Raw genomic sequence first — 15,497 nt, forward strand, 5'->3', positions numbered from 1 at the left:
ATAAGGTACGCTCTCTCTCTCTTTGGCACTGTCGCTGTGGGCTTTGCCCACCTCCATTTGGGCAGTTTGGGAGGGAGAAAACTGCCCAGCATTGGGGGGAAGACCTGAGTTTGCAATCATTACTAGGAACTCATGCATCTCATGGAATATAATGAAAGGCAGTGACATATTGAACAAAGTCAACACTTTGCTCGAAGATGGTACTTTTGTTGATGCTTGGAGGTGCCAGCATACGGGGCTCTCGCTGCACGAAAAGCGATCGATCAACGTCGTGCTGCATTTATTGGGAGCTGTGGGGGAGAGGAGCGATGGCGCGCGCACTCGAGCCTAGGCTCGCTCCCGGGCTGGGCGCGCCGCCTCGCCCTCGTCCCCGCGGCGTAGTGAGAGGCGGGGGCTGAGAGCAGCGGAACGCGGAGGCGGGGAAGAGAAGGGAAGGGTTGGCCGAGCTTGGAGCTCCACGCACACTCTGCGCCGGTACCATGAGCAGCAAGAGCTGCAGCTTGTCTCCCCAGCTTCAGGACTGCAGTACCATAGCCACTGAGGACACGGCATGGCGGGGGGAAGGAAAGGACTTGTTGCCCCTCAGAATACTTTTTTGGAAAATATTGTCAGGCGTTCTAATGGTAAGCAGGAAGATGCTCCCTTTCGCTGCTCATAAAAGTTAGCTTTATTTTTGCAGGTGAAAGATGAGAAAGTGCATGTTTTTCCTCTTTTAACAGTGTATGGGTTATATATGGGGTTTCTCGCTGTTGTTTGAGCTGATTAACAAGTAATACCAACCCCCCCCCCCCCGGCCAAAGTCTCATTACTGCTGTTAGTGAAAGATAAATGTTCATGCTGATGCTTTTAGTACAGTGTGAACGCAGCAGGGGCTGGAGTATTTGGGGCTGCTATTGCACGTTATACTTGGATAGTGGACAGTACAAGTGCAGCAACTAGATTGCATGCCTTGACCTGAATTGTTTTCCTTCTTCACTCCCACCTCCTCACCACCACCTTTTGTGACGCCCACCACCCCCTCCTCTCCGGGAATCACGAAAACCAGAAGAGCTCTTCAAACGCGAATGGAAATTGTGCATCCTGCAGTGTGGAAGAGCGGTGAACATTCATTGCACCAGGCAGGCAGCCTGCAAACGCTGCAAGTTTTTTGCAGTCAATAGATGTAAACTCTCTCCGGGATGGAGGAAGAAATGCAGCAGCTATGAATTTGGATGTCTGAAACAAATCACATTCTTAAGAAGAGAGATTTGAGCATTTTGGCGTTTTATTGAATGATAATCAGGCTCAAATTGAGTCAGTTTCCAAAAAAAAAGCCCACTCCCACCCCCCAAAAACAGCGCTCAAGCCAATTCGCTGTAATTCGGGCAGGATAAGGTTGATTTTCTTGTTATTTTTTCCGCACTAAACAAAACAGTGCCATAAAGAGAAAAGCACGAATCTCCCCATTTATATCACTTGTGTTTCATCAGAGTCAGCAGATTTGATAATTGAGGATATTGAGCGGAGGTTGAACGAGACCCATCTGTTTAATGTTGGTATAGTATTCGTGTGCTTGTAGAGTAATTGCTTTAGGATAGCAATACTATAGAAATACGTACAGTAGACAGCGACACTGCATGATCAAAGGGATGCACTGTTTTTGAGGTAATAGTAATTTCGGTTTAGTGCGTTTCTTTTAATTCCAGGGGTTGCCTTGCCTCCGCGTCTGGAAAGGATTCGTCAGATTGTTTGGAATTAATTTTAAAAAAACACACTTTAGGCATTTCCACATATATCCATGCAACCCGGTTCCAACTTAGATTTGTTTGCAAATTAAAATTTAGGGTGAAATATTCCGAGACCATGATACAATTTTTTTCCAGGTGTCAAGTTTTCTCTCAACACCTTATTAGACTTCGCAGTCGCGTTTCAAGACCACGTTTAAAAGGAACTATTTGAACAAATTATCTATTCAGCACTAGCTTTCTGGGATTTAGGATATGTTTTACAAACTTTATTTCCCAGGGAAATCATCAATGATGTGTGGTTCTGAAGTATACAAATTGTTTTTGACTCGTAAAACAGATCAGCCGGAAATAAATCTGTCTGATGTTTCCAAATGATTGGGAAACGCTTTTGATGCTATATTGAGCGTAATTCTGTTCTCCTTGGCTTATGGCTAGTGAGCACTGAGGTTTTGTGATCTTGAGGAAATCTAACTAAGATCAGTGGTACTCGAGTCCATTGAAAGATCAGATATAGGTGTTCAGTAAACCAATAAAACCAACAGGGCTTGCAAAAAGAAATGTAATATTTTTGGCCCAAATTGTTTAAAAACTGTTTGTTTTAGATCTGTCTGTGAATATAATTATTGAAATGTGTTATGAATGGTTCTGTGGGTGGTTTTTACCTAGTCGTAGAGATCTACGGTACAGAAAAATGAGCGTTTCTGTCTCTACCACCCTTGCAGTCGGACTAGATTTCCACCATCTCTCATGTCCACAAAGCCTTCTATCCCTTACTTTTAATTTATGCCCCCGGTAACTGATCGCTCTGACAAGGGGAAACATTCTCTTCCTGGCTGTCATGTCAATGCCCCTTGTAACTCTATACATCTCAATCCTGTCCCCCTCAGTCTCCGCTGCTCCGAGGAAGACAACCACAGCCGATTCAATCTCTCGTCATTAACTAAAACTTGCCAGCCTATGCAACATCCTAGTATAATTTCGCAAATTATAAATTAAAAATATTTCAACATAAATTACTGAGTGATTATAACTGCTTTTATCCTGAAAAAAGAAAGGATAGATGCAAAGGATGAGAATGGAATCAAACTTTTTTTCTCACCTTCAAGAACCTAATACTAGCATAACATTTGCTGGACCATTCTGTGTAGCTATCATGCGATAAGTTAAGTTTCAACACTTCCATTTTAATTTAGTTAAATCATTTCGACCCCAATTTCTGTGCTGGTAATTAATGAAGAGCTTAATGTTCTGGTTATTACTTTTTTGTTGTGGCTTTTTTTGTGAATCGGAAAAACAGCATTACTATTTGATTCCATTAACCTGTGTCAAGAGATTGTAAACAGATTATATAAATACGAACTGATTGACTAAATGATTATTCATGAAGGAGAAGTCACATTCCTAGCAGATTAGAAACAATAAAATCTAAGTACTTAAACAGATTCAGTGGGCTAGGTTTGACTTTACCTTCCAGATGATAGTTATAACGTGAATGCTGACATAATGGATATTAGACTGGAGTTTGAGTTGATTAAAGATCTTGGATGAACCCCGTGCTTTATTCAACTCTCCATATCCATTATACAGCACAACAGAATAGCTATTGCAACCAAAACTGTTAATGTGTTGATCTAAATTAAATATTACCCACTCAGGTTTTGTTTGTGATTTGTTAAACAATCTGTGCACAAAAATGCACAAAAAATAAAAAGTTTTATTAACATTTTCTTCTAGAACAAAGTAATAAGTGCATGACTGTTCATATCTCTAAATATAACTTCTCTCATGGGATTTCCCTGAAGAAACATAAACAAGGATATTGTCTTTTCAACAGTAACAAAATTCACGTCTGTCATTTCAGATAATTGCATATTGACTTACTGTTTAGTACTGGGCAGCCTTTATAAGTTATGGTTGCCTCACTTTGGCAGAAAAAGTAATTTAAGACTAGATAGAAATAAATTGATTTGCAAACATTGAGCAGTACTGAAAGAGATAGGAGCAGTGACAGAAGGTTGAACAATAAATGGGAATTAAATTGTAGTGCATACTCTGAAGTCTATGGTAACAATTTTCTGTTGAACAATGATGAAACCAATTGATAGATGCTGTCTGCTGTTGAAGAGGTCTAGCATTTGACTTATGTTATGAAGCACTCATGTCACTGTATAGAGTTCAATGATATGAAGGGTTTTAAAGGGTTTATTAGCTGAGTAAAGAACTGTTTGTTTATGCTTATGTCATAATAGTAGTTGTATTAGCCTTTCTGAATATATTCAGAGGGACCTCTCCAGTATAACAGTTGAACAGAAATATTAACATTTAAATTTTGTGTTAATACTTCTTGGTATTTCATCAGTTTTAATCAAAGGGAAGAGATTTAGATTTAGTTCCATAGACAGATCTCAAAGTAAATTTTTATGGTGGAGAAATAGAGAGAATGTTGCACTTTTTCTACACTAATTGGATTCAATTGCAGTTGTTTCCTCTGTTTTAGCTACATCTCTGTCCCATTAAAGTTCAAGTTTTCAGTGTGGACATATTTCCTAGCTGTATTTTTCACAAGTTACAACCCAAATGCTAAAATCTACGTTGATGTCTTCAAAATGGCTCATGTTCTTGTTCCCATGGGTTTTCCAAAACTAGGGAAAATTAGCAGTATGGCCTTGACGACTGCTTTTTCCATAATATTTTCCAGTATGTCCCCCATATCTATTCCTAGTTCCCCATTTCATGCAGTTGGTAGCTGCTGTTCCAGTCACAACGGGTGTGAAATTTGACCTGGTTGTGCCCTTCGTAGGAACAGAAAATGGAGTGCAGAGGCCCAACCTTTGCCACGATGCAGAAATGCATTCCTTGTTTGAAAGATAGCTGTAGTGACAGGCCAAATAAGGCTATTAGACTCCTTAAGTATACATATGTGGATTTTAATACACATTTCAGAATCACTTTGCAAGTTCTACCTGTTCATTTTTATCTGTTTTGCACCATGGAAGCACAATTTTACAGATGTCTAGTCACGAGAAGGCAAATCTTTGATTAGTAACCTTTTGAAACCATACAGTATCTTAATGTGGAGTCAGGAGACACCCGTTCCCAAGCAATTTTCAACATCATTGCAGCCTACGATTTACCTCTGTGTCACTGAAGAATTACCCTTGTGGTTGTCATCCAAAGGTCCCTGGACTTGATAAAAAAAATAAGACCAAAGGCTCAGTTTGATTCAGATCTTAAGCGGTGGGGGGTGGGGGAACTGTTCTCTTTCAGGTAGCATTTGCGGTACCCAGTTAGTTCTTAATAAATTAATGTGCATAAATGATTTTCTGTCATTGTGTACCTGTCCAGTAATTCCACCTGTATCTCTCGGTCACTATTATCAAATCCTTCGGAAGGTCTAGCTCTTTGATTATGCTTTTGTCTCCTACCAGTTTCTCATAACAGTCTTTCCCTTCCTGAATGGCATCTTGAAACTTTTTGACCCACTACACTTTCTGCCTATGGAGAATACTAGAGAAGTTATACTTTCTCACTCCTCCCTTTGCTTTGTGAAGAGTTATATTTACAGAGCTCCACAGGGCAGTGCTATGCATCTTTGTTCAATAAGATAAATGAAGGAGGATAACATGTTCCCTAGGAAGTCAGATACTCAGCAATGAGGAAAATGTGATAGGACTGTAAATATTATGTTTCAATCCTATCTCAGACTTTAATCTTTTTATTACTTATTATGTAGTTGAAATAATATAGCAAGAGCAGATAATACTAAATTGGCTGTTTGTTGAAATTATGTCATTTACATGGGATCTTTGAAATTACATATTTGGATGAATTTACAAGTTTCTGCTGTGCTGTTGACTTTGTTTGTTTCTTGATGGTTGTGGAGAGTGTCTGCTTTCTCTCGTGTAAATGTAAAAAATTGAAAATAAAAGGTTTCTCTGATACTTAACAGATTGCCTCAATGGTTCTTTGAAGTAAATGGAAATAAAAGTCAGGAGAGATGTTAAAGGGATGCTGATTCATTGGAGACCTTACACTATCTCACACAATCAAAATTGCTTCTGTTGTTCTCAAACCCAGTTTACCACTCAACGCAGTGCTATTTCTCCAAACATGTTTGCAAGAACGACAGTACAACAAAGTTTCACTGTAGATAAAATATCATGTTCTTTAGAAATCAATGAGCTTGATATTGCCATTAAAATAAAATTAAGGTTAGAGCCACTTATTAATTTATATGGAAAGAGTACAGAAAATATCCAAAACAAGCACTGTCCAAGTTGTGTTGCTACACCGTTAGCTTTGCAAAAAATCACCATTTCACTGATTGCCTCACCATTGGAACGTGTTACAAGATGTCACATTGCTGTATTCATATCACAGTTGCAAACTAAACCACTGCAGTTTTTTTCAGTCTTGTAATTGCAAGCCTTGTAAAGTATCCCTTTAATGATGTGCCTCTGTGGAGGCTGAAATTTACCTGTTGTAAGTATGGTGTTTCATTCTTTGGATTATATAAATTGTTTGAAGATTTTGAAAATGTCAGATTTTTAAATTTTTGTTTTGTTCCTTTTTCTTTTTCCCTTAAACTAATCTTTCTTCTCTTTATGTTTGGACCTGATTTGCCATTGAACTCACCCCTTTTTTAGTTCAAACTCTTCTCTCTATTTTTACATCCCAATAGAAAGACTTGTATTTGTATAAAAGCTGAAAGAACAACAGATGCTGTAAATCGGAAATCAAAACAGAAATTCCTGAAAAAGCTCAGATCTGGCAGCATCTGTGGAGAGAAATCGGAGTTAATGTTTTGGATCGAGTGACCCTTCCTTGAGTTCTGAGGAAGGGTCATTTGACCTGAAATTTTGGCATGTATTACATATTGTTTTTCACTGCCAGTTCTTTACAACCAATGAAGTGTTGTGATTACGTTATCACTGTTTAAATGTAGGAATCTTTAAAACTCATCAGTCAAGGAGATGTCCTATTCTTTCTCCAGTTCATTCAAGTCCCAGATTCCCTTGTTGCTGTGTTATCATCTTATGCTTTCTGCAGCTTAGTGAACAAAAATCTTTTGAGCTAAAGGTTGAGGAACAAGTTTAACTTGATGTTACATATCCTGCAACAACAATTTTCCCAGACAACTCTAAGGATTGCTCTGACTTCTGCTGTACATTTATAAGAGGACTATCTAACAGTCAAGCAGGTTTCTGCCAGTTGCGTACTGCTTTGGAACATCATCTGCAACACAACAATGGTGCAGTGTCAATATCTTGGCTCACAAAATTCATGTGTTGCTTTGTTTATTTTAACTGAGTTTAATTCCAGGTTTGTTCAGCCTGGGTAGAAGACAGCTTTATTGTGTGTGTTCCTTTTTAAATAAATAGGTCAACTTATCAAAAAGATTGACCATGCAATGATTTTGTACAATCTTTTGAAATTCTTTAACAGTGTTGACAATTACATTATTACTGTGGCTGCTAGTTACTTGTGACTAATTTGGAATTTAGATCTAGCTAATTGGAATTCTGTTCATAAATAGATAATGGATGTTGGCCACTTTTGGATATGTGCTATAATTACTCATTCATGTCTCAACGTTTTTGTTAATTTAGTAAAGTGGTAAAATGAAAAGTAAAACATGATGATAATTGTTTGGTTGTTGTGTACTGTGTCTGCTTCACTTGCCTAGTTTGCTACTTTTGGTTGTCTGCTAAACGCGAATGCAACTTGGCGAAAACTGTCAGACATCAATATCATGGAAATACCAGAAACACAGTTACTGTTGAGTATTGTTTGCACATTCTACCTGGAAAACTGTTCGGGTCAAGCAGAACAAAGATAGCCTAATAATAACAACAATTCAAGAGGGGATATCATGGCAAAGGACAAATAGCATAAAACTGCATTCCAGACTGAGAACAGGATTGATTGTGACATGTCTACTAAGTTTCAAAGCTTGGAGCAGTAACTAACAAAATCAGAAATATTACTTTGCAATTGCTGGACAAAATTTAGAAACTGCAGGAAGATATTACAATTCCCAACTTTGTTGAAAGAGATCACAAAGTTTTGTACTGAAGTGGTAGACATATAAGTTGATATACACTGAAGTATATTTATTTGTATTTGTTTGAGGCGCTTTCAAATGAATTAAGTGCCTGTGGCTAAAATGTTGCTACCATAGCTGCGCCTGTGACTAGTCATTGTATCACATAACATCGTTCTATGGGGTTTAAAGGATTCCCTAAACTGACTTTTTGAATAGAGAATACCCTTGTTGAATGCAGTGAAATTTAAAAAAAACACATCTTGCAGCTGTCATGGAGTCTTAGAGTCATACAGCAAGGCAACAGACAAAGTTGCCAAGGTTATAATTTTAGTCTAAGAAGTGGCAGATTTAAAACAAAGATGAGAAATTACTTCTGTCAAAGGACCATGAATCTGGAATTCAGTACCCCAGAGCATGGTGGATATTGAGACATATGAGTAAACTTCAGGAGGCATTAGGCATTTTTAATTGGTAATGGGCTGAAGAGTTATGGAGCGTGAACAGGACAGTGGAGTTGAGACCTTGATGAGTTCAGCAATGATTGTATTAAATGGTGGAGCAGGCTAGAAGGGCTGATTTGCCTTCACCTGCTCCTAATTCTTCTATTTTTAAGACAGATATGAAGTAACTATTTAACTTCTCTGCATTTCCTTTCCCCATTATAAATTTTCCTGATTTCTGCCTGCAATTGACCCACATAATAGAAGCCTTCACAGTCACTGTTCATTTTTAAGTTTCAAGCAATTTAACATTCATAGTGTGTTCTCCCTTTGAGTTCTTTGGTCCTCTGTTACAGAATTCTAAAATGCCGTTACGTATATTACTATATGAAACCTCTTCTGTTCTTCTTGAATTTCCTCTGTGGGCCATGTTTGATTGGAGGGCCCCACCCCACACCCCAAACCGAGCCTGAGCATTGTTGACATGTACAGCTTGGATAAATACTTCTCAGTCCAATGTATGGAAGGGTGATTTGCAGTATAAATACAAGGGAATTCTGCTGTCATCTTTTGGCTTCTAAGTTTTGTATGGCAGTTACAAGCAGCACTTCTGGTTTTGTTAATTATGCTCTGACTGTTGAAGCACAGGAGACATGTCATAACCATCTCCATTCTCAGTCTGGAGTGCAGTTGAATCGTCAGTGGGGAGAGGGGTTGAGAGGTTGGAAGGATAGAAGGAAGGGAAAGAGATGACTTTTCAGTCCCCACCTTTCCTAATGTCCACTCCCTTGGTCAGGAACTGATTTTATTTGAAGATCCTCCACTACACCTAGAGGGGGCAAGCAGGGTAGGTGTTTGCTGGGCACACTGAATGATTACATCCCTGGATTATTCTCAGCAGCAGGGTGATGAGATCCCTAAGTCGCCTCAGTCAGCGATGGGATAGGATATTTGGTCAGAATTTATTTCCTGTTGAGAATTTTTTTGTTGATGCAAGAAAATGGTGAGATTTATGCATGACGCCACTCCCCTAAGAAATGCCCTTCCCATCTCCCGGTTCACCACCAGCAAGGGCAGATTTCCCCCATCCTCTGACCCATTCATAACTTTAAAGACTTCCATCAGGTCACGTTTAATTCTTCATTTTATTGTATGAATGAAGCCCAGACCTTTCAAATTTCTGTTTCTGTCTTCTTGACAGTGGATCTCAAAGCCAAAATGAGACATCTATGGATTTTTTTTAAAGCAATGGTCAGCTCTCCCTCTCCAGAGAGTAATATGCAGCATTCGCGAGGTCAAAAGTGCATCAGAAGATGAACAAGCAGTTTATGTGAGCAAAAAGGTTTTTTTTTCTCCATTGATGTGATCACTGCAGAAGGATAATGCAAGTTCGTGCCAATTATGTTGGCAGCTGCCACAGCACTGTTATTATGTGACTTGCGCTGACCTTTCCACTTTTTACCAATCTAGAGATTTAAGAGGATGGCTGCTGTAGGACAGGGGCTATTTCCTTGACACCTTACTGATGACATATCTCACTAACCCCACCATGTATAACAAACAAAGGTGCAGTCAAAGTTACAGGGCCACCAGGAACATCATAAAATATGCGGCCAGCAAAACAGCTTGCAGCTAGGGAATTGGAGGGCAGTACGTAGACCAGTGGACTCCTGATGAACTCTCTAATCCCGTATCTCAATATTAACCATCCTCATTATTCCCCTTCAGCAGTCCCTTAATGCTGCATTGAAAATTAAAGAAAAAGTCGACCATCTCTCTCAATGTAAGTGTAGAATAGGAAGTTATAATCAAAAATAGTTTGGACCAAAGTATCGCATGTGGTAATTGTGATGTCTTTGACTTCAAATGCAATACTATAATGAGTTATAGTTTCACCCAATGGACAGTTCTTTTAAAAAAAAACGTTGACTAACACTGCTGCCTGTCGGACATTAGAGTCTAGAAATCATAGAATCTCTGCAGTATGGAAGGAAGCCATTCAGCCCGTTGAGTCCACACCGATCTTCTGAAGAGCATCCCTCCCAGATCCACCCTACTACCCTATTCCTATGACCCTGCATTTATCATGGCTCATCCATCTAGCCTGCACGTCCTTGGACACTATGGGAAATTTAACATGACCAATCCACTTAACCTGCACATCATTGGACTGTGGGATGAAATCGGAGCACCTGGTGAAAACCCACATGGACATGGGGAGAATGTGCAAACTCTACACAGACAGTCACCCAAGGCTGGAATCGAACCTGGTTCACTGCTAACCACTGAGCCACCATGAAGATTGGAAAACTACCCATGTAACACGTTTACTTGAAAAGGGAGAAAGACAGTAATAAAGGTAACTGTAGATTAGTTAGGTTAACATCTGTTATTGGGAAAATTATCAGAGTCTATTTTAAAGAATGTAATTGCAGACCATTTAGAAATACATAGCATGATCAAACTGAGTCAGCATAGCTACATGAAGGAGAAATCACACGTGGAAAATTTATTAGAATTCTTTGAAGCGTTAACAAGTAGTATAGATACAAGGAAGATAATGGATGTAGTATAACTGGATTTTCAGAAAGCATTTTGTGAGGCATCACACATTAGGCTATTTAAAAAGTAAAAGCCCAAGGTGGTAAACAGTGTATTTACATGGATAAAGAATTGGCATATTAATAAAAGCCAGAAAATTGGGCTAAGGGGGTCATTTTCAGGATGGCAACCCATAACCAGTAGAGTGCTGGGGCCACAAGTATTTACAATATATGTTATCGACTTTGAGGAAATTGAATATTCTGTAGCCACGTCTGCAGATGACAAAAATACATGAGAAGGCAAATGGTGAGGATGACAGAGTTTGAGGGATAAAGACAGCTAATATGTATGGGCAAAAACTTGGCAGATGGATTATAATATCGGAAAATGTGAAATTATACTTTTTGACAAGAGAAGAGCTGAATATTATTGAAATGGAGAAAACGTGCAGGAAACAGTGGGGAAAAAAAGAGTTTGGGAGTCCTTGTACATGAACCACAAAAACTAGAATCTAAGTTTAGTTGGCAATAAGGAAGGTAAATGGAATGTTAGCCTTTATTTCAAAGAGAATGAAGCATAATAGTAGGGAGGTTTTATTCAAACTACAAAGGCACTAGTCAGACTACAGCTGGAATAGTGTGAACAGTTTTGGGCCCCTTATTTAAGGAAAAATATTCTGGTATTGGGGACTGTCTAGAGGAGGTTCACCTGGCTGATACCACGTAAGGAGGAACAGTTTTTACAAGAAAGAAGTTGAGTAGAATGGGCTTGTACTCATTGGAGTATAGAAGGAGGAGAGGTGACCTTATTGAAACCTAAGATTTTTAGGGGACTTGACAAGGTTGATGGAGAAAAATTGTTTCCCTTGTGGAAAAGTCTAGGACTGGAGACCATACACTCAGAATAAGGGGCTGTGCATTTACAACTGAGATGCGGAGGAATTGCTTCTCCCAGAGATAGGACTCTGTGGAATTCTTCAATGCAGAAAGTTGCTGAGGCTGTGCCATTAAGTATATTCAAGACTGAGATTGACAAATTTGTCAATCAGTGAGGAAATGAAAGGTTATGGGGGAAAGGTAGCAATGTGGAGTTGATGAGCAGATCAACCATGATCTCATTGAATGGCAGAGCAGACTTAAAGGGCTGAATGGACGTTTCTGCACCCATGTCTTATGCTCTTATGTTTTCCTCTTATGCCTTCAATAGAGCTGGTGGAAGGATGATGCTGATCACATGAATACCTTTCACAGCAGATGGATTATAATGTGGGAAAGTGTTTGAACTGACGTTCTGGAACTGCAGATCATATAAATTAATGATCTGGCTGTCATTTGAAGGTAGATGACAACCTGTTCCATTCCTATGGTTGCTCTGGTTCCCTGTTTGAAAGTTTCTGCTGATCTATGGAAGGGCAGATTACAGAATACTTTAGGATGTTGTTTGGGTGATTGGTGTAGACTTGATGGAACTGAATGGCCTCTGTGAGGACTATAAGAATCCTATTTTCTTTCCTCCCCTCCACCTTACCTCTTCAACCAGATCTTCTAGAGCAATCTCTGAAATCCCAGAACAAGTTGGGCAGATTGGCCATGCTAAATTACTTATAGTATCCAGGGATATGCAGGTTGGGTGGATTAGCCATGGGAAATAGAGTTTCAGGGATAGGGTAGGATGTCAGTTTGGGTGGTTGATGTGGACTGCTTCCACACTGTAGGGATTCTCTGATTCATTTAATAATTACTGTATTTGCAGAATACATACAAACTAAATTCACTTCAGAAAGCTATGGCTCATCCATTCCAGTTTAAGCCCTCTTTCAATGGACTGAAAAGTTTGTTGCTACAAAACAGCCTTCCTGGCACCAAGATGGACTATTACAAGTTTAAACCCAAAATTTTACAAACAGAAAAACTTGCAAAAGACGTACAGGCCTGTTTTATCTTGCATAGTTTGAAAAGGATGATTGATATGACCAGTACTTTCATTTCTAACTATTACTGTATTTTAAAGTGGTTTGTCCTTTGGGAAATCTCATTCCTTTAGATTTAAATTGTTGCTGAGGATTTAAGATAAATCTTTCTCTTCACCTTCCTGATCCAGTCTATTTTATTTTAAACCTCTCATTATTTTTCTTTCTCTACCTAATTTGACATTGGAATGTAATTTACACTCCCTGGTTTACTAATGAACCAGACCAAACCAGACCAGCTTCCACTACCCCTGTCAATATATTGTAGGAGGATGGCCTTGACCCAAACTTTTATATTTATTTCATGGTAAAAGTTAGTGCTGTGCTCCAGATGTGATTTGATTGGTCCACCACTAAGCTTTAATCAAAACATAATTTATTCTTACAATACAGTTGAATTACAAAAAAAAGACACAAGTTTACTCTATTGAAATACCTAAAAAGATAATGTATTATTTAATTATTAATCATCAACTGCTCCAATATATGCAGCATCCCATAAACACAGATTTTGGCAAAAAATGCAAATCAGCAAAACAGGTATAATTCCCATGTCCTGTCTTTCTCCAGGCCAGAAGGAAGGAATAATCTGCCTCTTTTGATTTTTAAGAGGAAGCCTCTCTGTCTAAGACTTCACTCTGGCAGCTTGCAGCAGCCAGCAGAAACCTTCAACTAACTGAATGTAAAACTACAAGCCTTTCTGAGTCTGCGTGAGCCCTGACTCTGCCACTCATGATTCTTTTGTCTCAAAAGAAAACATACCCAGGGAAAACTCGAGCAGTTCATCAACTGCCTGTCTGAAGGAGACACTTCAACACCTCTGTGACAATATTCCTTTTGAAGAGAAATAGACAGAACACATCTCTTAAGGGCACAGTATTGTCACTGTTTGGACACTTCCTGGTTTAGACTCCATAAAGCTTATTTGACATACTCAATTTCTTTGGTTTAGCAGACACAATTAATTTTCCAATCCACACAGGAATTCCCTAAGCAGGGTATAATATTATTTCCCTGCTCTACTTAGATGAAATTCCATTCGAAGTTTCATGAAAATTAAACGAGTAGAGGCAAGTCTTGTTAATTAATGAAAAGATAGAAGAATAGAATTAAGCTTCTAAATAACCAGACTAGTTGGGGCCAGTTACATTTTTATTCAAGTAAAAAGAATGTTAAATAACAGGTAGTTGAGGAATATAGTTGTAGTACTTGTTTTAAATGGGAAAAGTATGTGTAGCATTACACTGAGAGTGTCAGACTAAGGGCTTGATCTGTGTTTATCAGGGTTACAAAATATTACCACTTTGGAAACTACAGAACACCTCAACACTTAGTGTGATGCAGTATTTGTCAGCCGTAGTGGATTCCTTCCATCTCTCTCACTATGCTAACATTAAAAGCATTGATGAAACTTAAGTGAAAAAAAAATCATTTCTATTAAATGTAGATTAACTGCTTCATGAAAGAAAACAAGATCTTTTATTTCAAGATTGTTTCAGAGTAACTTGCAGCTTTTGGAAGCTCTGATTGTATTACCAGCAAAGTAATTGTTGAAGTAACCATTAATGCCTAACCACTACGGCTAGATAATTTAAGTTAACTTCACTGTGGCTAACCACATGCTTTCTGGTTTCACTCTTCATGCTATTGGTTATAGGCTAGTTCTCACTAGGTGCAAGTATCTTTGCAATAATCTAATAGGTGTTCATGACTGTCAGTCAACCTTTCTGGCATTGAATACTATGACCATTGTGGGGTTTCATTCATTTGGATTGTGAATTGTTTTATGAGATCAAAAATATCATTTTAATGCTTTTATTTTCCTCTCACTTCCATTAGTTATTCCCCAAAACTTAAATTGCATCGGTTAATAAGATGTCCTGTTCACTCTGTGTCCAGATATTTAGCTTTTCTCTTGATTTGCAGTATTTGACATATTTATCTTTGGTTTTCTTCCTTCTTTCCTATGTGATGCAACTTTCCAGTTCTCTGGCACAATTTCTATGTTTAAATATGTTTGAAACATTGTGGGAAGAGTTTCTGCCTTTTCTTCTCTGACTTCCTTAACTGTTTAAGATCAAATCAAAAGCATACAGCAAAAATATATTTCCCCACTGGTTTTCAAATTGCAATTACTTACTTTTCCTTGGTTCTGTATAATTCTTCTGAAAATAGCATTCATTGCATAGAAATGTGACAATGTTACCTGCCAAGAATAACGGATTAATTTTAACTTTAGATGATATCATAAAACAGGTGATACTGATTCAGCCGACTATTATATATTTTTGTCAGGGCTCTGGTTATGTAATGGTGGTATCTCCTACCTGCCAACCAGAAGTTCTGGTTTCAAATCTCACTTGCTACTACATTGCATAGGTGAGCAGGTAGATTAGAAAAGTATAGGAAATATACATTTCTCTTGAGAATGGTCTTGTGGCACAATAGTGATATCCCTACCTGTGAGCCAGGAGGTCTGGGTTCAAGTCCATCCCAGATGGGTGTCTGAACAGTTTGATTAGAAGAGAAACATTTTACTTGAAGGTTAGGGCTCTTATAGCACAGTGGTGTGGTTCCTACCTTTGGGTGAGAAGACCTGGGTTCATGTCCCACCTGTTCAGAGGCCTATCGTAAGATGCAGGTTGATTAAAATATCCGCATTTCTATTGACTTCCATTTAAGTTAATAGAAGTCAAAATTGCTTCATAGTATTCTAAATTTAATACATTTGCTCAGACTTTGCAGTCAGTGATTAAAACTTAATCTATGTT

The 15,497-nt window shown here is 38.5% G+C and overlaps 1 protein-coding gene across 2 annotated transcripts in view; it reads left to right on the forward strand.

The window, feature by feature from the left end:
- The first annotated feature begins 448 nt into the window (after nt 1–448).
- The window catches only part of kcnh1a (potassium voltage-gated channel, subfamily H (eag-related), member 1a), a 243,938-nt gene continuing 228,889 nt past the window's right edge, over nt 449–15,497 (forward strand). For both annotated transcript variants that reach the window (XM_048535533.2, XM_048535532.2), the window contains exon 1: nt 449–623. In XM_048535533.2, coding sequence (XP_048391490.1) covers nt 551–623 — 73 coding nt within the window. In that variant the 5' untranslated portion in view covers nt 449–550. The remainder of the gene's footprint in view (nt 624–15,497) is intronic.

Source organism: Stegostoma tigrinum, chromosome 9 (assembly GCF_030684315.1).
Source record: "Stegostoma tigrinum isolate sSteTig4 chromosome 9, sSteTig4.hap1, whole genome shotgun sequence".
Taxonomy (NCBI): Eukaryota; Metazoa; Chordata; class Chondrichthyes; order Orectolobiformes; family Stegostomatidae; genus Stegostoma; species Stegostoma tigrinum.